General features: G+C 52.2%; 1 protein-coding gene across 2 annotated transcripts in view; it reads left to right on the top strand.

The window, feature by feature from the left end:
* The window catches only part of MTMR4 (myotubularin related protein 4), a 57,233-nt gene extending 43,582 nt beyond the window's left edge, over nucleotides 1-13,651 (top strand). For both annotated transcript variants that reach the window (XM_027729255.2, XM_027729254.2), the window contains 11 exons: nucleotides 4,574-4,770; nucleotides 4,963-5,091; nucleotides 6,134-6,245; nucleotides 6,697-6,892; nucleotides 7,358-7,543; nucleotides 8,320-8,490; nucleotides 8,594-8,748; nucleotides 9,077-10,244; nucleotides 10,554-10,664; nucleotides 10,913-11,001; nucleotides 11,388-13,651. In XM_027729255.2, the coding sequence (XP_027585056.1) occupies nucleotides 4,574-4,770; nucleotides 4,963-5,091; nucleotides 6,134-6,245; nucleotides 6,697-6,892; nucleotides 7,358-7,543; nucleotides 8,320-8,490; nucleotides 8,594-8,748; nucleotides 9,077-10,244; nucleotides 10,554-10,664; nucleotides 10,913-11,001; nucleotides 11,388-11,565 (2,692 nt within the window). In that variant the 3' untranslated portion in view covers nucleotides 11,566-13,651. The remainder of the gene's footprint in view (nucleotides 1-4,573; nucleotides 4,771-4,962; nucleotides 5,092-6,133; nucleotides 6,246-6,696; nucleotides 6,893-7,357; nucleotides 7,544-8,319; nucleotides 8,491-8,593; nucleotides 8,749-9,076; nucleotides 10,245-10,553; nucleotides 10,665-10,912; nucleotides 11,002-11,387) is intronic.
* The last annotated feature ends 6,427 nt before the right edge of the window (nucleotides 13,652-20,078 follow it).

The following is a 20,078-nucleotide window of genomic DNA, read 5'->3' as shown; positions in this document are numbered from 1 at the left end:
CCTGGGATCAGATTAGAAGACGCTGACAGGGGATGTGACAAGATGGGACAAGTGCTTGCCCGTATGTGTCTCGCATTTTCCTGCACTTTTTTTAGCATTTGCCCTCAAGATTGAAGTGTTTTGTCCAGGAGGGTCTGTGAGGGCCGTGGCTGCTTCTGCAGTGCCTTGTGCTGTGTGGAAGGGGAAGAAAGGAAAAGCCTCACACTCAGCTCCTCCTCCTCACTTGGAGTTCAGGAGAGACTGAATCCTGCATCCCAGGGACTGTTGGATAGACCTAAGGGCTTTTGGGAGCAAGGCTGAACTCACTGTGTGACAGTCACATCTGTAAAACATGCCACCAAAGGTTCCACATCATCAGATTTCTTTGAAAAAGTCCAATTTAAGCAAAGCAGAAATTTGAGTCTCCATCTCAGCCCTCAGTGAGGTGCACAGGAGAGATGCAGCAGCCTCTGGGCACAGGCCACTTCTAAATCAAGGCAGAGGATGCAATTAATTATTTAGCTGAGTGCAGAGGCAGACGGGCACGGCATGGCAGCCTCTGCTCAGCATGGCTCTGTCTGCACAGCCACCTTGAGGAGACCTTGGCAGCAGGAGAGATCCCAACACTTGGCATCACCTGTGCCTGTGGTGCCCTGGCTGCCAGGGAGGCAGCGGGTGGAACAGTGGGCACTGCTGCAGCCCCGTGGCTGGGCACTCTCTCTCGGGCTCTCAGATGGTGTCAGAATTTCAGATCATGCCACAGTTTCACATCATGCCAGAATTTCAGATCACGTCACAGTGAGATGGGAGTTTAATCCAGAGATCTGGGAAATGGAAGCACTTGCACACAGGCAGCTCAGTTGGGAACCTTTAAGCTCAGCTCAGTAAACCCTCTCCAAGCCCTTTCTTGTGTTTTAAGCCAAGCTGCTCTTTGTGTTGTGGATGAGCACTCCCATGGCGGGGAAATAACAGAGAGAGGGCTTGGGAGATCACAGACTCATGGAATGGTTTGGCTTGGAATGTACCTTAAAGATAATCTACTTCCAACCGCCCCACCACCTTCCACTAAACCAGATATTAATTAATCTGTTCTGGATGATTGTTGTGGCTTACATGGCATGTGCTGACAGTATCAGATGTGCTCTAGCCTTGTGATTGGAATGAATCTGAGAGGAAAAGCTCAACTGATAAACTACAAAGGCACTTCATGCTCCAGCTTTGGATGTTGAAAGGGTCTTGAGTCATTAAAACTAAACTGAAGTCCCTGAAGAATAATTCGCTCCACATAAGTTAAAACATTCCAGCACCTTCTGCCATTCCAGTTTCAAGAAAGGAGCTTTTTCCTTTGAGGAAAACCTCCTCAAAAATCCCAAGTAAGAAAAGCCCTGAAATGCTTGCTGTGCTCATGCTGGGGAGATGTGCAGGAGAAGGCAGAGTCAGGCTGTGGGTGCTGCCCTGTCCTGGGCAGCTCATGGCGAGCTCAGCTGTGGTTTTGGTTCCTCCACTGGCACCTGCTGTACTTTCTGCTCGCTGGTGGCTTCACACTCATCAGTGCTGCCACATTTCCTCGTGTTTTTGGCACGTCACTGTGTCCCTTGAAAGTCCCCAGCAGCTGTTGGAGTGCTCAGAGGTTTGTGCTCCCAAGACGTTTTCCGAGTTTGACGCGACTCTGGCTCTGTCACAGCATTGCCTGGATCCGGCTGCCCCACACGGCTGCACTCCTGTGCCTTCCAGCCCAAAACAGTGTCCTTGCATCCAAACAGCCTGCTGGGAGCAGTCCCTGGCACGGCACCTGCCTTTCCCAAAACGTGCTCAGGCGCTGTCTGGGAAAGTGCTGGTTGGCACAGGCTGGGGACTGTGGGTGGCTCACAAACAGGCTTGGAGATCACAGCCCGGTGCTTAAGTCCACACCTTGGCTCTGGTTCATTTACTAGTATAAACAAAGCCTTTGCTGCTGTCTGTGTTATCCATCCCTGAGTGATCCTGAAGGCAGGAATAGATCCCCTGGGAGTGACTGCTCTCCAGTCACCTGGCAAAACAAAATGGCACCGAAAGTAAAGGACCCCACAGTATTTCAACTTGGCCAAATGTGAATATTATTTCTTTGGAAGTTTAAAGTCTTCATCGCTATTATCTGTGAGATGTCATTAAGGAAACTACATGAACTGACAGAGGGCAGGGTTAGACGGGATTTTGGGAAGAAATAGTTCCCTGGGAGGCTGGTGAGGCCCTGGCACAGGTTGCCCAGAGAAGCTGTGGCTGCCCCAGCCCTGGAAGTGTCCAAGGCCAGGTTGGAGCAACCTGGAATAGTGGGAGGTGTCCCTGCCCATGGCAGGGGGTGGAACTGGACGATATTTAAGTTCCCTTCCAACAAACCATTCCATGATTGTGTGATTCTGTGATCTTCAGAGAGGTGCTGCAGGAAGGGATGGGCAGGGCTGAGCACGGTTGGTGTGAGGTGTGAGGTGCAGGATAATGTCCAGTCCATTATCCCATCTCCAGGAAGGACCAGGCACCAGGAGTAGCACCTCGGGAAAGTGTAACAAATGGGACAGGGATGCAGGTATTCTTTCCTGGGGCATCTTTGGAGCAGGTGGGATCTTAGATTTCCTACACCCGTTCAGGAGAATGGGTGACTGTGTGTCATGGTCACTTGGTGGACCTGCCACCAAGAATTTTGGAATGTATTTTGGAACAGTTTGTTCTCCCACATTGCACTATGGCAGTGAGTCCATTCTTTGTTTCGTTCATTGTCCAAAAAATACTTGTTTTTCTGAAAGGTATGGCATGACCATTCCAGTGCTTGCCTGTGTTTCTCTCAGGGGAAAACAAGACTAATCTTCCAAACTCACCGTTTTTTATCTTTCTAGACCCTTTATGCTTCTCTTCCATTCTTGTCCTTCTCTCATGGTGGGTGGTTGTTTCCTACTTAAGTTGGTCCTAAAGTGAAGCTCTTCTGCACCTCTGCCTTCTCTGAAGGTTTGAGTACGACGTGATCCTTTTTGAGATGGATTAGTGAAAAATTTATGTCATGTTAAGATGTGAAGCCATGATACTTTCTGTCATATTCTTTTCCCAAAAACTGGTACCACAGTCTTAACCTTTCTGCTCCTCTTGAGCAATGAGGCTTTTTCAGAGCTCCCCAGTGACTTCCAAGCCTTTGGGATTTGGCTGCTGGTTTGCACTGAACTGCTCCATGTCATAGCTGGGGTTATGTTTTGATCATCTGTAAACATTCTTCACTTATTGATACTAAATTTCAACCTCTGTTTTTATCATGTGAGAGCATTTGCAACTTTTTCCAGGCAGCCACAGACTCTCCTGGGTCATTCTCTGTCCCCAGCAACTTTGTCACTTCATGGTCCCTTCCCTTTCCAGGCCATTTGTGGGTGACTTGACCAGTGTGTTCATGTGAAAAATGAACTGCTTCAGGCCTCCTGGGAGGCGTCAATAAGCAACAGCCAGGGTAGGGTTCACATTTAGGGGTTGTTGATAAACACCAGCTCAGGCCTCCACCCAGAAACTCCCCAGTCTGATGCCGAGTGAGCTCATCTTTCCGACATACAGGTGATAAGTGAAATGGTTTAACAACCAGTCCATAATTTAAGGGAGGAAAAAGAGAAGGGGAGAGCAAAACAGCATTAAATGAAGTGGAAGGTGTCCCAGCCCACAGCAGGGCAGTGGAAGAACATGGTCTTTAAGGTCCCTTCCAACCCAAACCATTCTGGGATCTTGTGGAATGACTGGTGTGACTCTTAGGGATGGTTCTGTGCAGGGCTAAGGGTTGGATTCTGATCCTTTGGGTCCCTTCCAACTCAGCACATTCTGTGATTCTGTAGAATAGTTATTACTTTCCCAAAGTACAACCATAATGATTTAAAGTTCTTCTCTCTGGTTTAATATATAAATACCTATCTAGCTACAATAATATATATTTTATATATGATATATTTATAGATTAAAGTATATATTTCTATATATAAATAGAAGTCGAAGGTTGGACTTGATGATCTTGGGAGGTCTTTTCCAACCGTAGTGATTTAAAAATACAAGGCTAATTTAGCCTCTGTCAGTGCTGTAGTCATGAATAATGGTTATTTGAGATTCCCTGCCCTCTTTCAGCACTCGGTGCAAGAGTCACACAGAATCCCAGGATGTGCTGAGCTGGAAGGGACCCCCAAGGATCACAGAGTCCAACCCTCAGCCCTGCACAGGCCCAGCCCCAAGAGTCACCCCCTGTGCCCCAGAGGATCAGCCAAACCCTCCCTGAGCTCTGGCAGCCTTGGGGCTGTGCCCACTGCCCTGGGGCGCCTGGGCAGTGCCCAACCAGCCTCTGGGGGAAGAACCTTTGCCTGAGATCCAACCTGAGCCTGCCCTGACACAGCTCCAGCCATTCCCTGGCTGCTGTCCCTGGTCCCCCCAGAGCAGAGCTCAGTCCCTGCCCCTCCTCTGCCCCTCGGAGTCAGCGCGGCAGATAAAGCAGCTGCAGCCCGGAGGTTGCTCAGGTGCTGGCTGTACACGGGGCACATTTCCTGGGTTTTCCCTTCCCTCCTTCCCCCTCCGGAGGGTTCCTCAGTCTCTCCTTCCCCCGCAGACACGTGCGCAACGGGGCGGTGATCGCGCGGTGCAGCCAGCCCGAGATCAGCTGGTGGGGCTGGCGCAACGCCGACGACGAGTACCTGGTGACATCCATTGCCAAAGCCTGTGCCTTGAACCCCGGCGCGAAGGCGGCCGGCGCCGCGCCACACACCGGGAGCAGCGACGGCAGCGAGGCCTGCGACACCGACTTCGGTGAGACAGCCCCTGGATGTGGGAATTAGGGCTTCCAGCACCCCCGTGCCGCTCCCGGTGCGACCTCCGCCTTTAGCCGGGTGGACATTCTGGGCCCTGTCAGGCTGTGTGTCCCTGGGATCGCTCGTGGCGGCTGTGGGAGGGCGGGAGGGAGGGAGGTGCCGGGAGCTCAGTCCGTGTCTGTCCCAGCAGACTCGTCCCTGACGGCGTGTTCGGGCGTGGAGAACGCGGGGACTCCTCAGAAACTGCTGATCCTGGACGCCAGGTCCTACACGGCGGCCGTGGCCAACAGAGCCAAGGGAGGTGGCTGCGAGTGTGAAGGTACCGAGCACATCCCAGAGCTCCTTCCTCTTGCACCTGCCTTGCAGTGGGTCCTACAGCACAGCTGGGGGTCGGGTCAGCATTTTGGTACCTGGCCTCTGGGATCATGTTCCTACAGAGGGATCTGGAAGGGCTGGATCAATGGGTCGAGGCCAGCGGTAGGAGGTTCAACAGGGCCAAGCTCCCCGTTCTGCACTTGGGTCACAACAACCCCATGAACACTCCAGGCCTGGGGCAGAGGGGCTGGAAAGCTGGGAAAGGACCTGGAGGTGCTGGTTGACAGCAGCAGAACATGAACCCAGATGGGCAGGAGGCCAAGGGCATCTGGGCTGTGCCAGCCATGGTGTGACAGCAGGACCAGGGCAGGGACTGTCCCCCTGTGCTGGCACTGCTGAGGCCCCTCAAATCCTGGGGGCAGTTCTGGGTCCCTCACTGCAAGAAAGACATTGAGGGGCTGGAGCGTGTCCAGAGAAGGGAATGGAGCTGGGGAAGGGGCTGGAGCAGCAGGAGCAGCTGAGGGAGCTGGGGGGGCTCAGCCTGGAGAAAAGGAGGCTCAGGGGGGACCTTCTGGCTCTGCAACTCCCTGACAGGAGGGGGGAGCTGGGGGGGGTCGGGCTCTGCTCCCAGGGAACAAGGGACAGGAGGAGAGGGAACAGCCTCAAGTTGTGCCAGGGTTGGATACTGGGAAAATTTCTTCGCCTAAAGGGCTGTCCAGCCCTGGCACAGCTGCCCAGGGCAGGGGTGGAGTCTCCATCCCTGGAGGGGTTTAACAGGCATGTGGATGTGGCACCTGGGGACATGGGTTAGTTTTGGCCTTGGCAGTGCTGGGGGAATAGTTGGGCTTGATCTTGGAGGTCTTTCCCAAACTTAGTGACTCCTTGAAGACCAGAAATGGTGTGTGAGGGGGTGGCTGCACTGAGGGTGTGGAGGCAGTTGCTGTGGTGGCAGCAGAGTTGGAGACTGATCCTTGTGGGTCTCTTCCAACTCACAGTATTCTGTAACTGCTGTGGCTCTCTCTGAATGTTCCTGTCTCTCGTGTCAGAGTATTACCCAAACTGTGAAGTCGTGTTCATGGGCATGGCCAACATCCACTCCATCCGGAACAGTTTCCAGTATCTCCGTGCTGTCTGCAGTCAGGTGCCTGACCCCAGCAAGTAAGTGACTGTTCTCCAGCTGACTGTGATGCCGTATCTGTCAATATCTTGAGAGATTTTTCCTTCCTTTCTCTCTGCTTTTTCCTATCCGAGGTTTCTGTGTGCAAAAATGGAGGGACAGGAAAGTGCTCACAGTGCTTGAATGCTGCTCATTTTGATCCATTAATCCAAAAGGGATTGCAGCACTGCCTTGGTGCCACTTGGTTGTGTGTGTCCCCTGAGGGTTTCTAAAAGATGGCTGTATTTTAGAATAATTAAATTAGGAACTGAATTCTTTGCCCTTCTTCCCAGGCTGCCTGCCTCTTCTGGGCCATGTTTTAGAAAAGACTGATTTCCACTGAGGATTCCAAAAGGACTGAAGATAGATTTGATTTTTTTTTTCATGGGAGAACTAAACAACCTTTTTTTTGTTTTTTTTTTTTTTTTTTTTTCCTTTTTTTTCCTCTTCCAGCTGGCTTTCAGCCCTGGAGAGCACCAAGTGGCTGCAGCACCTGTCTGTGATGCTGAAGGCAGCAGTGCTGGTCTCCAGTGCTGTCGACAGGGAAGGGCGTCCGGTGCTGGTTCACTGCTCCGACGGCTGGGACAGGACCCCGCAGATTGTGGCACTGGCAAAGATTCTCCTGGACCCTTACTACAGGACCATGGAGGTAGGACTGTGCTCTGCTGCAGTTCATGTCTGTTCAAAGGCAGCTTTTGGCTCGGAGTCTCCATGGAAAGGAGCAGGATCACATTTGGGAATAAGCTTAATGGCATTTCCGAGCTGCTGTTGTGGGTGTTGGGTTTTCCCTGTCCTCTTCCCGCCTGTTTTGGGTGAACTGTTCCTCACTGCTCTGCCCAGCCTGGGGAAGTGCTGTGGGAAATAACATCTTGTGCTGAAGGTTCAGCTGCTTCCTTGCTCTTAGTTCTCCAATCTGGTTATTGGATAGAAATAACAACTGTTAGTCTGTGTCTGGAAACCCCTGACCCTCAGGGAGCTTTGCTCCCAAACCAGGCACTGCTGCAGCCTCCTTCCCAGCCCTTCCCCATCCTGTTTCCTCGTGGATGGGCCTTGCCTTGTCCTGCTATGTGCCCTCAGCAAAGTCTCTGCAGTTGTTGTTTTCTTTTACTCACAGGGTTTCCAGGTGCTGGTTGAGTCAGACTGGCTGGATTTTGGGCACAAGTTTGGGGATCGCTGTGGGCACCAGGAGAAGGTGGAAGATCAGAACGAGCAGTGCCCGGTTTTTCTCCAGTGGTTGGATGCTGTTCATCAGCTTCTGAAGCAGTTTCCCTGCCTCTTTGAATTTAATGAAGCTTTTTTGGTAAGAAATACACATGCAAACGTGTCTTTATCCCAGATGTGAGTAGAGGCAGGGGGAAGGTCATGATGTTTTAACAGTATTGGGGTTGAAAGAAAGCAGATCTGCAGAACTCAGGAAATTGTGCAGTGATCACAGAATCCCAGAATGGTTTGGGTTGAAAGAGTCCTAAAGACCATCTTGTTTCAACCCCCTGCCATGTTCCAAGCCCCGTCCAACCTGGCCTTGGACACTTCCAGGGATGGGGCAGCCACAGCTTCTCCAGGCAACCTGTGCCACCCCTCTCACAGGGGAGAACTTGTCCCTAACATCTAATCTAAATCTCTCCTCTTTTAGTTTAAAACCCTTCCCCCATGAACATGCTTATGGTAAAGGGTTTAGATTCTCTGGTTTCCCTGAATCCCTTCTTCAGGTCCCTTTCCAGTCCAGGGAATTCAAATGCCAGCACTGATCAAACCACTGGTTTGATTTGCCTATCTCAGAGCTGTATAAGTCTGAAACGTTTCAAAAAAATACATTAGGAAAAAATTAATCTCAATCTTATCAAATAATGCAGGTGAGAGTTATAGAGGGATGGATTTGGTGTCAGTTGAGTGTTGCTTTCACTTCAATCCAGGTGATACCTGTACTGTCCCTGTCCTGCTTTGTCTGGAAGCAAGGACAGCAGTGGGGTCACCGATGGGGTCGGCAGTGCATGAGCCACCCCAGAGGAGGTGGGAAGATGTGTCCCCTGTGGACAGGAGTCCCCATTTCCTGATGTTGTCCCTTCCATACCCCAGGTGAAGCTGGTGCAGCACACATATTCCTGCCTCTACGGGACCTTCCTGGGGAACAGCCCCTGCGAGCGCGAGATGCACAACATCTACAAGCGCACCTGCTCCGTGTGGTCCCTCCTGCGGGCTGGCAACAAGAACTTCCACAACCTTCTCTACATGCCAGGGTCTGAGCAGGTCAGTAGAACTCCTGGCCCAGGTCCTTTCCCCCTGCCAGGCACCGGGGAGGGGCAGGAGGGGTTTCCTTTCGTGCTCATCTCTGACCGTGGGGTTGTCGCAGGTGCTCCACCCCGTGTGCCACGTGCGCGCGCTGCACCTCTGGACAGCCGTGTACCTCCCAGCCTCCTCACCACATCCTCTGGGACAGGATGACATGGACATCTACATGCCCCCTGGGTCCCAGAGCCAGGAGTTCAGCGGCAGGTGTTTGGACAGGTAAGAGCCTAAAGCTCCAGGCCCAGGTTGCTGCCTACCTGCAGACCTTCCTTCCCTCCCTGTAGTTCCTCGGGTTGACCTATTCTCATGTTCCCTGTGGGAGCAAGAGCAGTGTCCCAGCCACTTGGAGAAGGAGGTGTGCAGCTCCCTGCTGCACCTCAAAGGCAGACAGCAGAGGCCACACTGTAGCACTGTGCATTTTGGCTCATGCAACTGCCCACAGGCTGTAATTATTTGGAACATTTCCCTTCCCTCATCTCAGATTTGACTGAAACCGGGGAAGTTTCAGGGGGCTTGTTGTGAGATTTGCTTTGCTTTTGGGTTCTAGATTACCAAAGACTCGATCTATGGATGACCTGCTCTCAGCCTGTGACTCCAGCAGCCCATTGACCCGCACATCCAGTGATCCCAACCTGAACAACCACTGCCAGGAGGTCCGGGTGGGCCTGGAAGCCCGACATGCTGCCACTGAGGGGGCTGACGGTGCTGTGGTGGCCACAGGAGAGGCACGGCAGGTGGAGGAGGAGAACCCACCCCTGCAAGGCAGCAGCTGTGCTGAGCAGGAGGGGCAGAGCAGGCAGCCAGGCAGCAGGGCTGCTGTGCCAGCCAACAGTGTCCCTGTGGAGGCAGGAAAGGGAACACACACAGCGGAACTGGATGGCACGGGACCAGCTCCAAATCATTCCGGAGAGGAAAATGTTGACAAGGTTTCCACCAGTTCTGGAAAGCAGTTAGAAACCTGTCCCCAGGAGCCTTTGAAATCTGCTGGCAAGAGAACCACAACCCACCAAGACATTCCCAGCCAGGAGTCTCTGGCACCAGGCGCCCCTTCCCAGGACATCCCAGGCCCTGCTCCGGGCATCCCCTGCCCGGATGCAGACAAGGGCAGAGCTGATGGTGGGCGGAGCGTGCCCTGCGAGGAGCCCGGCCGGCCGGGCAGGGTCCCGCTGGAGCAATGGCGTAAGCCCATCTCCCAGAGCCAAAGCAGCGAGTTCTCCTTCTTGGGGTCCAACTGGGACAGTTTTCAAGGCATGGTGACATCGCTCCCCAATGGGGAGCCTGCCCCCAGACACCTCCTCTCCTATGGCTGCTGCAGCAAGAGGTTGAGCAGCAAACCCCTGCGGGCCCCGGGCCTGTGCCTCAGTGGCCCGTGGCCTGCCAGGGAAGGTGGGAAGCCCTCGGCCTGCGCCGGCCACGTGGGCACACACTTCGGGAAGCCCAGCCGTTCGTGGCTGCCCTGCCACCTGAAACAAGCCTCTGGTCCCAAGCACATGCCGCCAAAATGCCCCTCTCCTGTGCCTCCTCTGTACCTGGACGACGACGGGCTGCCCTTCCCCACGGACGTGATCCAGCACCGGCTGCGGCAGATCGAGGCCAGCTACAAGCAGGAGGTGGAGCAGCTGCGCCGGCAGGTTCGGGAGCTGCAGCTGCGCCTGGACATCCGCCACTTCTGCGCCCCCCCGGCTGAGCCCCCCATGGACTACGAGGATGACTTTGTGAGTACTGGCCTCTCACACCCCGGCCCTGGCACTGCAGGGGTCCCTGCGCCCCCCTCACACTGCCCTCTCCACCCAGAGCCCTTTGGGAGGGGGTGGGTGAGGTTGTTCCTGTGTTTCCTCAGCCCTGTCCCTGTCCTTGTGCCACGCAGAGGTATCTCTGCTGCTTGAGGGCCAAGCTCCTGCACACTCATGGATGCTTTACCCCTTGATTTGGGGCACTCTGGAGCCACCCAGGTGCCCCTCACCAGCACAGAGCAGGGAATGCCCTGGAGTGGATGGGGTCGGTGACCTGGTCTCGTTTTGCAGACATGTTTGAAGGAGTCGGACGGCAGCGACACGGAGGATTTCTGTTCTGACCACAGTGAGGACTGTTTGTCAGAAGCGAGCTGGGAGCCTGTGGATAAGAAGGAGACTGAGGTACATGTCCCGTTGTGGAGCTGGGGTGCAGTGGGAGGGAATGTTTCTTTGCAGCTGACTGGGGTGGGTACAGCAGCAGAGCGAGGCAGAGAGCAGCCACCTGGGTCTTTATCACATCCTCTGCTGCTGCTGGCTCTGGTGGGGTGGGCTTGCTCTGAGCCAGCCTGGTGTGGCCCAAAGCCACCCTGAGGCTGTGCAGAGCTGTGGCTGGGGGGTCCCAGACTGGGAGCTGACTGGTGTCTCCGTAGGTGACGCGGTGGGTTCCGGACCACATGGCCTCGCACTGCTTTCACTGCGACTGTGAGTTCTGGCTGGCCAAGCGGAGGCACCACTGCAGGTAAACAACACCAGCGCTCTGGCTCTGCTCCCCTCCTCAGCCTGGTGCCCACGAAATGCCCCTCTGCCATGTCTGTTCCCTCCAGCTCCCAGGAGAAGGTTTTAGATCTCTCTGTACTGTGCCAGGCCTCAGCAATTCCCTGCAGATTTCCATTCGTCATGGTTCTTGTTTCTGTTTTTCCAAAGCCATTGATCCCTCTCCTGGGCAGCAATGCCCATGAGTGCCTCTCAGCTCTAGCAGTTTGCTTGCGTGGCAGACCACAGTATAAGAAACACATTGACAAGTCCTCAGCCAGGCTGGTGCTTCACCCCAACCTGGGCCCTTTGTGCAAGTTCTGCTGTGGTGTTCCCAGCTCTCTTCTCACTGGTTTTCTTGCTCCTTGACAGGAACTGTGGGAACGTGTTCTGTGCTAGTTGCTGCCATCTGAAGCTGCCCATCCCTGATCAGCAGTTGTACGACCCTGTCCTCGTTTGTAACTCCTGTTATGACAACATCCAAGTGTCTCGTGCCAGGGAGCTCATGAGCCAACATCTGAAGAAACCCATCGCCACAGCTTCCAGCTGAATGCCAGACAAGGGACCTGTCTAAGCCCAGCCTTTTCTCTCGTGGGTTTGAAGGGTGACTCTGCCTCCAGGGTAACTGTGAAGGCCTTTGGTGCAACACTTGAACACCAAGCTGGAATGCACTGTCTGCAGCAGCCTCACTGCCAGGCTGGAGCAGAGGAGCTCAGATCAGAGAGGACGGGGTGTGTCCCCACTCCGAACCGGTGGGCCCGTGCGTTGTAGTCCTGACGACCTAGGGCTGAGAGGGGATCACAACCTCTTCCTTTTGTGGGCTGGAAAGCAATGTTTTCACAGCTCTTGCCTGTGCAAAGTCCCCCCAAAGCAATAGAAAGGCATGTTTAGAACCACCTCCCCCTCCAAAGGCAGGCTGCTGTACGAGAAGGAAGAGGGCAGGCTCTCGGTGGGCCCGCGGGCGTCGGAAGGGCCTCAACCTGGAGCAGACCTGTAGATTCTCTTTCCATGAGTGTGATTTGCGATCAGCTTGGTGAACAAGACTCATTAGCCGTCACTAATTGATTTTCTCTCGGGCGTTGAAGAGAAATTCATTCTGGCTGCGAAGGGGCCGAGCGGGTCGTGCCCGTTTTCAGGCTCCGCTGGGATCGGTGGGCGCACTTTGGACTTTGCCCCTGCCCCCCACGCCGTGGGGAGGTGGGAGATTGGCTTTTCACTTCTGCTCTGCCCGTCTGCTTTGTCTGCGGTCGTGTCACAGCCTGGTGCTAACACAGGAATGGCACCCTGATCCTCTCCTGGCATGGAAACAGAACTCGTGTTCCTGTGTTGCTCCTCCTCCCCTTTTCTGCCCTCAGCTCTCCACTTCCTACTGCTCTTTATCCTGAAAACTTGATACCTTGAGGGTATAGGCCATAATGTGTTGTTTTACCTCCTGGAATGTGCTGTCTGGTGTATGTGAGGGTTTCAGTCCAAATGCTGCTATATATTTCTGTGCACTTAATGTAACCCGAAGAAGGGAGAATGAAGCATCGATACCAAAACGGGGGTGGGGAAGGACTGGCTGACGTAGACACTACGGTCTGTGCTTTTCACTTTAGGATGTACAGCCAAGCTACAGTGATAACCATGACGTGTGGCATCTGTTCAGTGGTGGAAACAATCTCTCTGACTTGCCCCAGCGCTACCTAAAATGCCTCTTGAATTTGACTTCTTTTTTTGTCTCCTGTACAGTGGTCAAAGTTCAGAGTTGCCAACTTGTAATTGCCTCTCTGCTTCTCCTTTAAACTCGAGAGCAGGAATCCCAACTCATCTTAAGGACAAGGAACTGGGTTTAGAAAGGAAGAAAGGTTTAGAAAGTGGGCTTCAGTGGGCTTGTAATCCCTAGATCCCTCGGGGAACATCCATCCTGCCTCCTCTGCAAGGCGTCTGCGGATATTAGTGAGGAAGAAGAGTTTGAAAACGGGGCATTTCTTCGCAGAAATGTGGGTTTTCTTTTCGGTATATTGTGCACCTCATGAGCTGAGACTTGGTATGTGACAGTCTCATACCTTGGTATGTGACTTGGTATGAGGACATTGGTCTACTAGCAAGGCAAAGGACTTCACACTGTTGTGACCTCCCATATTTTTTGGTAATGGTTTGTCTTCTCCGTCGGAGGGAATGGAATAACGACCCTTTCCTGCACTTTGACGTGTCAGCCTCTGGTTTGGTAAATCCCGACGCGCGAGCGAAGCTCATCCTCTGAAGACCCTGTACTTACTTGGACTCCGCTTCTTTTCCATACTGGGAACAACCAACACGGCTTTGGGAAGAGAAGGCACCTCGCTCCAGATTCTCCCCTGCCTTGTACCTTGCAGTCATTGCCAGACATGGAAGAGTGACCATTGGGCTGGCAGAAGAAACTGGATTTGCTCCTGTTTTGCACGTGTTGGAATGACTGCAAGCAATAAGGAAGCCAGAACTAGGTACTCCTGGCCCTGCTGTTCAGGCCGTTAGTCCAAACTGCTTTTAGCTCTCGTGAGTTTTCAGCGTCACAATGTGCTGGCCAAAAACTCTCCAATCAGTTCGATGGCATTGTGACAAACAAAATGTGCTGTACAACTCAATACAGTCGAAATAAAATCTCTATATTAGTGCTGCTGTGTTTGGGGCCTTCATTCCTCTGTGAGAAGTCTGTCTGTGTGCCCAGTGGTTTTCAGGCTGTCACTCACTACTTTTTCCCTTAATTAAGGTGTGTTAGGGGTTTAATATCCCTTCTCAGGATCAGAATCATGGGCAGGACACAAGGCACCTTGTGCTAGAGGGCTTCTGCTCTCTTCCAAACAAACCTGCAGCTTCCCAGGATACCAGCCCCTTCCAGCCTCTCTTATAACAATTCCATGAGGAGTTTTACTTTTCTAAGGAAAAAATGTTAGGCAGGATTCTCTCCTATGAGGAAACCCTGAGAGAATTGAGATTGTTCAACCTGGAGAAGAGAAGGCTTTGGGGTGACCTGATTGTGGCCCTCCAGCACCAGAAGGGAGCTGACAAGAAAGATGGAGAGAGACTGTTTACAAGGGCCTGGAGGGACAGGACAAGGGGCAGTGGCTTCAAACTGCCAGAGGGCAGGGTTAGATGGGATTTTGGGAAGGAATTCTTGGCTGGGAGGGTGGGGAGGCCCTGGCACAGGTTGCCCAGAGAAGCTGTGGCTGCCCCTGGATCCCTGGAAGTGTCCAAGGCCAGGTTGGACAGGGCTTGGAGCAACCTGGGCTGGTGGGAGGTGTCCCTGCCCATGACAGGGGGTGGAATGAAATGGGCTTTAAGGTCCCTTCCAACCTAAACCATTCTGGGATTCCATGATTCCCTCACTCCTCACTGATGTTTTCCCACCACCTGTTCCCAGGTGGGTGTGTGGTTGGACAGCGGATGGGACTGTTGTGCTTTGTCAGCTGGATGGTGCTGCAGGTCAGGCATAATTTGTGATGGAGCCAGAGAGAATCTCCTAGAAAGCCTGTCCTCAATGTAAAGAAGCAGATCCCTGGTGAACTGCCACAGTCCAGCTCAGGTGTTCCTGTCAGACAGGTGGTACCTAAAGGCCTTGTATTAGAAACGTGAGGAGCAATGTGAAACATTCACCATTGCTCCTCAAATAGTCACACCGATTAAACTATAAATAATCATTTATTACTTATAAATAGCGTTTATTAAGTTATAAATAAGCTGCTGGGACGCTCATGGCTGGTGTCACGTCCGGCTGAACGCTCATGGTTATTGAGCACAGAGGGAAGAATTATCACTTGAACATAAAACCATCATTGCCAACACGTTCAACCTGAGGTAATGGATATCTGTGCTGAAATGGGTCTGAACCCAATACAGACAGGGAGATCAAAGCCTTCCCCATCCGTGCAGTAACTGGCAGGAATTCCTAGTGAATTAACAACCGGGGCTGCGTGTGATGTGCCACGATATCTCCCCAGCCAGCGAGCAAAATAAACAGCGTTGAGGTGCAGTGAGGAGCCAGGTCAGGCTGGGGGTGGTTGGGGTTACTGAGGTGTGGTAACAGATAACGTTAAAACTGCCAGGGATGTGGAGGAAGAAGAGGAAGAGGAAGGTGATGTGTGGCCTTGTGAACCCTGCAAGGGCCACGCAGGAGGGGGCTGAGGGGAATGGCAGGAACTGAGAGAGACTGAGGGGACTGGGAATTCTGAGGGGGATGATGAGGGCTGAGGGGACTTGAGGGGACTGAGGGGACTAGGGAAGCTGAAGGGATGGCAAGAACTGAGGGGACTTGGGAAGCTGAAGAGACTGGAGGGGGCTGAGGGGACTGGGGGGTCTGAGGGGACTGGGGTACTGAGGAATGTCAGGGGCTGAGGGGATGGGGGGCTTTAGGGGGATGTTGGGACTGAGGGGACTGGGTGGGCTGAGGAATGGTGGGGCTGAGGGTGCACCGAGGAGTTGGTGGGTGGGTTTGAGAAGCACTGGGGGCCGCGGGGTTTGAAAAGCAGCACTGTCCTGAGGGAGGAGAGTGACCTGTCCTTCTGGTGGCTGCTCAGGCCACACAGTGTAGGAAAAGGTTGTTCTCCATGAAGGTGGATGTGCTGCCAGTAAGAGTGAGGAGTGTGGTTCATGTGTCAGTCTGCCTGTAGGGTACAGAACAGTCTGCACTGAACATCTTGCCTGATCCCTGTGGAGCTGACCCAGCTCTGCCAGGTGAATGTTGCTGCTCTCAGCAGGGATGCTCAATAAGCCCTGGAATCTGTGACAGGAGGGGTCCTGGGAAGTGACAACAAGAGCATCCTGTCAGTGTCATGCACAGGAGACCTGAGAAATAATTACAAGCTGGATAGTTTTTAAAGAGGATTGACTGAGTAGGTGAGAGCTGAGTAGAAAAATTATTGCTGAAAAGCCCCAGAACATGTGTTTTAACCCTCCTTGAGAGGATCTGTGTTTTCCAAGACAAGCCTGAGCCCTGAGAGGATTATTCCACAAATTGTTTTATCAGTTTGAGAGCATTGTAGTTGATGTCATGTAAGGAAGATGTGAATATCTTGTTTCACAGTGCTCTTAGTCTGACCGAACCGAGGGCTGCTCCCAAAGAGCATCCTGCTTCCCACTCCCTGCTCGTGGGTTAACCCTCATCTTCCTCACAGCTGATACAGCAACTGGGGAGGAATAACCCCAGGCACCAGTCCAGGCTGGGGTCAACCTGCTGGAGAGCAGCTCTGGGAGAAGGACCTGGGGGTCCTGGTGGACAACAAACTGTCCCTGACCAGCAGGGAGCCCTGGTGGCCAAAAGGCCAATGGGATCCTGGGGAGCATCAGGAAGAGCATTTCCAGCAGGGCAGGGAGGGATCCTGCCCCTCTGCCCAGCCCTGGGCAGGCACATCTGCAGCCTGGGCCCAGCTCTGGCTCCTCAGCACAGCAGGGCCAGGGAGCTCCTGCAGCGGGGCCAGCGCAGGCTGTGAGGATGAGGAGGGCACTGGAGCATCTCCCTGAGCAGCAAAGGCTGAGGGAGCTGGGGCTGTTCAGCCTCCAGAGCAGAGCCTGAGAGGGGCCCTCCCACCATGTGTCAGGGGCTGCAGGGAGGGGGCAGAGGATGGCCCAGGCTCTGCTCGGGGGGCCCAGCAATGGCACAGGAGGAACGGGCAGGAACTGATGCCCAGGAAGCTCCAGCTGGACAGGAGGAAGAACTTCTTCCCTGGGCAGTGACCCAGCTCTGAACAGGCTGCCCAGGGAGGGGCTGGAGTCTCCTCCCTGGGGAGATTCCAGAGCCCTCTGGACACAATCCTGTGCCCTGTGCTCTGGGCTGGCCCTGCCTGAGCAGGGAGGTGGCACCAGTGACCCTCTGGGGTCCCTTCCAGCCTGACCCATTTGGGATTCTGTTTTGGTTCAGCACCAGGATCTGAGGAGATCTGGGTGGTTTTCTTTGTGTCTGACTCTTGGGCAGGGGGGATGCAGAGCTGTAAGGGCTCCATGTGGGAGAACTGGGACTGGGCAGCCAAGAAAAGGGGAAAAGCAGTTGATGATCCTGCTTCCTGCAGCACCAGCTGCCTTCAGGACAGATCAGGGCATCCTGATCCTTATTTTTGGTTACTGTTCCAGGGTAGGAATTGCCGTCTGATTCCTGTGGTGGTTTCCATGGGGTGTGTGGGACTTCACCTGTAATGCCAAGAAAACAAAACAAAGCGTTTGAGATGGGAAGGAACTCACCTCAGTACCCAGTTAGGAAGCATTTAAATTAAAGATTTGATGGTAACATTGTTAAGATGATGAGTCATTACAGATTTCTGCAGTGAAACCTGCTCTGACTGATGCACTGCAGGCCAGGGGTAGAGCAAATGCAAAGAAAGACACAGCCTTTTGATTTTTTTTTTGCCTCTGTTTTTAAGGGCACGGTTTTGAGGAGCTTTGGCTCTCAGAGCCTCAGTTTCTAGAAAGACACAACAAGGCAAACGTTGGGTTTTATACACAGTCGAGTTCTGACAGGCTGACAATCCTGGTGATTTAGGCATGGCTTTGCTGCAAATGTGAGGTAATTTGAGAGATAAAAGATATTTTTGTTTGCAAAGCCTCAGTCTGTTCCAAATGTCTTGCAACATGGAACTCTGTGTTAAACATCCAGGAACAATTCCTGTAAAGCAACTGGTCCTTCCTACCTTGGCGTCCTGTGGTGTCTTGTTGATGTGTTAAAACCAGATAATCTTAATTTCCCTCTCCGAAGGTAAAATATAAACAAAGCAGTTCTCAGACCTCTGGTCACTCTTTGTTAATATACGATAAAAATACTGATTAAAATAAGAATAAAAATACTTATTTCCTGCTCTTCCTGAGAAGAAAATAATCACTCCTCTGGACAAATTTCCACGGCCAGGTTGTATTTATTTAGTGATTCTCAATGATTTAATGTGAACTTGCAGAACAATTACTGCAAGTTGCCCATCTGGAGTTAGTTCCCATCATGGAATCATGGAATGGGTTGGGTTGGAAGGAACCTGAAAGACCATCCAGTTTCAACCCCCTGCCATGGCAGGGAACCTTCTACCAGATCAGGTTGCTCCAAACCCTGTCCAGCCTGACCTCTCAGAGCACAGAAGGAGGTAAAAGTGAAGCTATTTTTAAAAAATTCTTTTAGAGTGGGAGCTGGGAATTCCAGGGCTGGGAAATCCTGGCTTCTGGATAAACCCTTTTGGTGTAAAGTATCCCAAAGCCTGTACCTGGCATGGGACACCTCTGCAGAAAAGCCACAAGTGTTCTTTTTGGTGTTCTTTTAGGAATTTGGTGAGCACAGGGGTTCTGGGTGTTACTGTCAATGTCTCCACAAAGTCACCACAGCCTCCAATAGAAACCAAGCTGCCACAGTATAAGAGCAAATGCTCATTTCATGGAATAACCAGCAACCAAGAGAGGAAACTGAGAGAAGAACAAAAGGAGCACCTAGGAAATAACAAAACAGCAAAATTTGGGGTATTTTAGTCTGACCTGAACTAGTTGAACTGACCGGAAAAAAGATGATTTTGAATTATCTTCTTGACAAAAAGCCTTGTCATAAAGCACTTTCAAAGTCACCTGGAGGATTCGGGCATTGCCCTTCCCTGAGCTGTCCACGAGCTGTCAGCTTTGGGGTTCTTGGCTTTATGATTTCACAGCTTTCCCAGAATATTCTGAGTTGGAAGGGACCCACAAGGATCATGAAGTGCCCCTGTTTTTTCCCACAGGGGTAAATCCTGTTAAATCCCGTGTGGATTTAACACACGGTACTTACCGAACTACTTCGCTTTGGTTTAGTCAGCTCCTACACATTTTGATTTGTAGCACATTTCTAAATCCTGGTGGCTTGTTCCTGCAGGTCTGAGGAGCCTGGAGTGTGTTGGCACTGCCCTGGTGCCACTGCAGCAGCCACCGTGTGCCCAGGGCTGGGGGCACAGCCTGTCCTGGCCCGGGGGGGCTGCAGCAGAGGGGGCCTTCCTTCCCCAAAAATGTTGGGAGAGCTTTTTGCTGCCTTTCATCTCCTGTGAAAGCTCCTTTCTCCAACTCCTGTTTCACTTTCTCCTGCTGACTGTAGGGCACTTCTGTCACCAAGGCAGCTTCTTTCCATACTTCCATGCACCAGCCTCATCCCAGAGCCACGAGGATTCCCCAGCTTTTCCAGACACAGAGGTTTCCGCTCTGGCTGCTTCAGCAATGGTTTCAAACCTGTTGCCACCTCCCTTCCCCAGCCCAGCAGCTGCACATCCTCACTGCAGAACCCTGAGTCCTACAGTCCATCAGGTATGAAAAGAATTTCTGCTCTTGCTTGTCAAAAAGAGAGTTAAAAGTGACACTTTTGCATATATTTCTGCAGTGCTCTGTCGTGTGGATATCTCAGGTGAGAACTGGATAGAAAGTGTAAAGTCTAAATGGAAGAGAGACCTTTAAAGCCAAAAGAGCCTCTTTTTGGTGTTCCTGTCCTTCCTTCAGATTTTGGGGGTCCCCTGGTGAGTTTTCAGACAACCCCTGCTGAGGTTAAAGGGTGAGGAGAAAAATATTTGTCCACAATTAGTCACAACCTAAATTTCTTTTTTTTTTTCTTTTTCTTTTTTAATTTAAACAAAATTAGGACAAAGATACCAAAGCACTCGTTTAAAAGTTCTCAGTCTCAAGTTTTCCCAGGTTAAGTTTTTAAACACAGAGATTAGTCAAAAGTATTGTATAGAACAGTTCATTCTGCTCATATTATTTTCCTGTCATTTTTTTTTTCTTGCCTGGCTTCTTTATGTTGTATTTTTTATGCACTGAAGATTAGAAAGTCCAAAAGTCCTCACTCCTTCCTTTTGTCCAAAATGTTTCTGCTAACATCTTCAGTCTCACTGAAGTGTTTTTATTCTTCAGAAGAGAAGCTGAAGCAAGTAATTAGAAAAAAAAGAATCCTTCCCTGTGAGGGTGGGGAGGCCCTGGCACAGGTTGGGCAGAGAAGCTGTGGCTGCCCCAGCCCTGGAAGTGTCCAAGGCCAGGTGGGAGCAACCTGGGCTAGTGGGAAGTGTCCCTGCCCATGGCAGGGGGTGGAATGAGATGAGCTTTAAGGTTCCTTCCAGCCCGAACAAT

The sequence above is a fragment of the Pipra filicauda genome, unplaced genomic scaffold (genome assembly GCF_003945595.2).
Source record: "Pipra filicauda isolate LSUMZ 115617 unplaced genomic scaffold, ASM394559v2 scaffold428_size586839_pilon, whole genome shotgun sequence".
NCBI lineage: Eukaryota > Metazoa > Chordata > Aves > Passeriformes > Pipridae > Pipra > Pipra filicauda.
The sequence above is the reverse complement of the archived record's forward strand: the minus strand, read 5'-3'. Positions and strand labels throughout refer to the sequence as shown.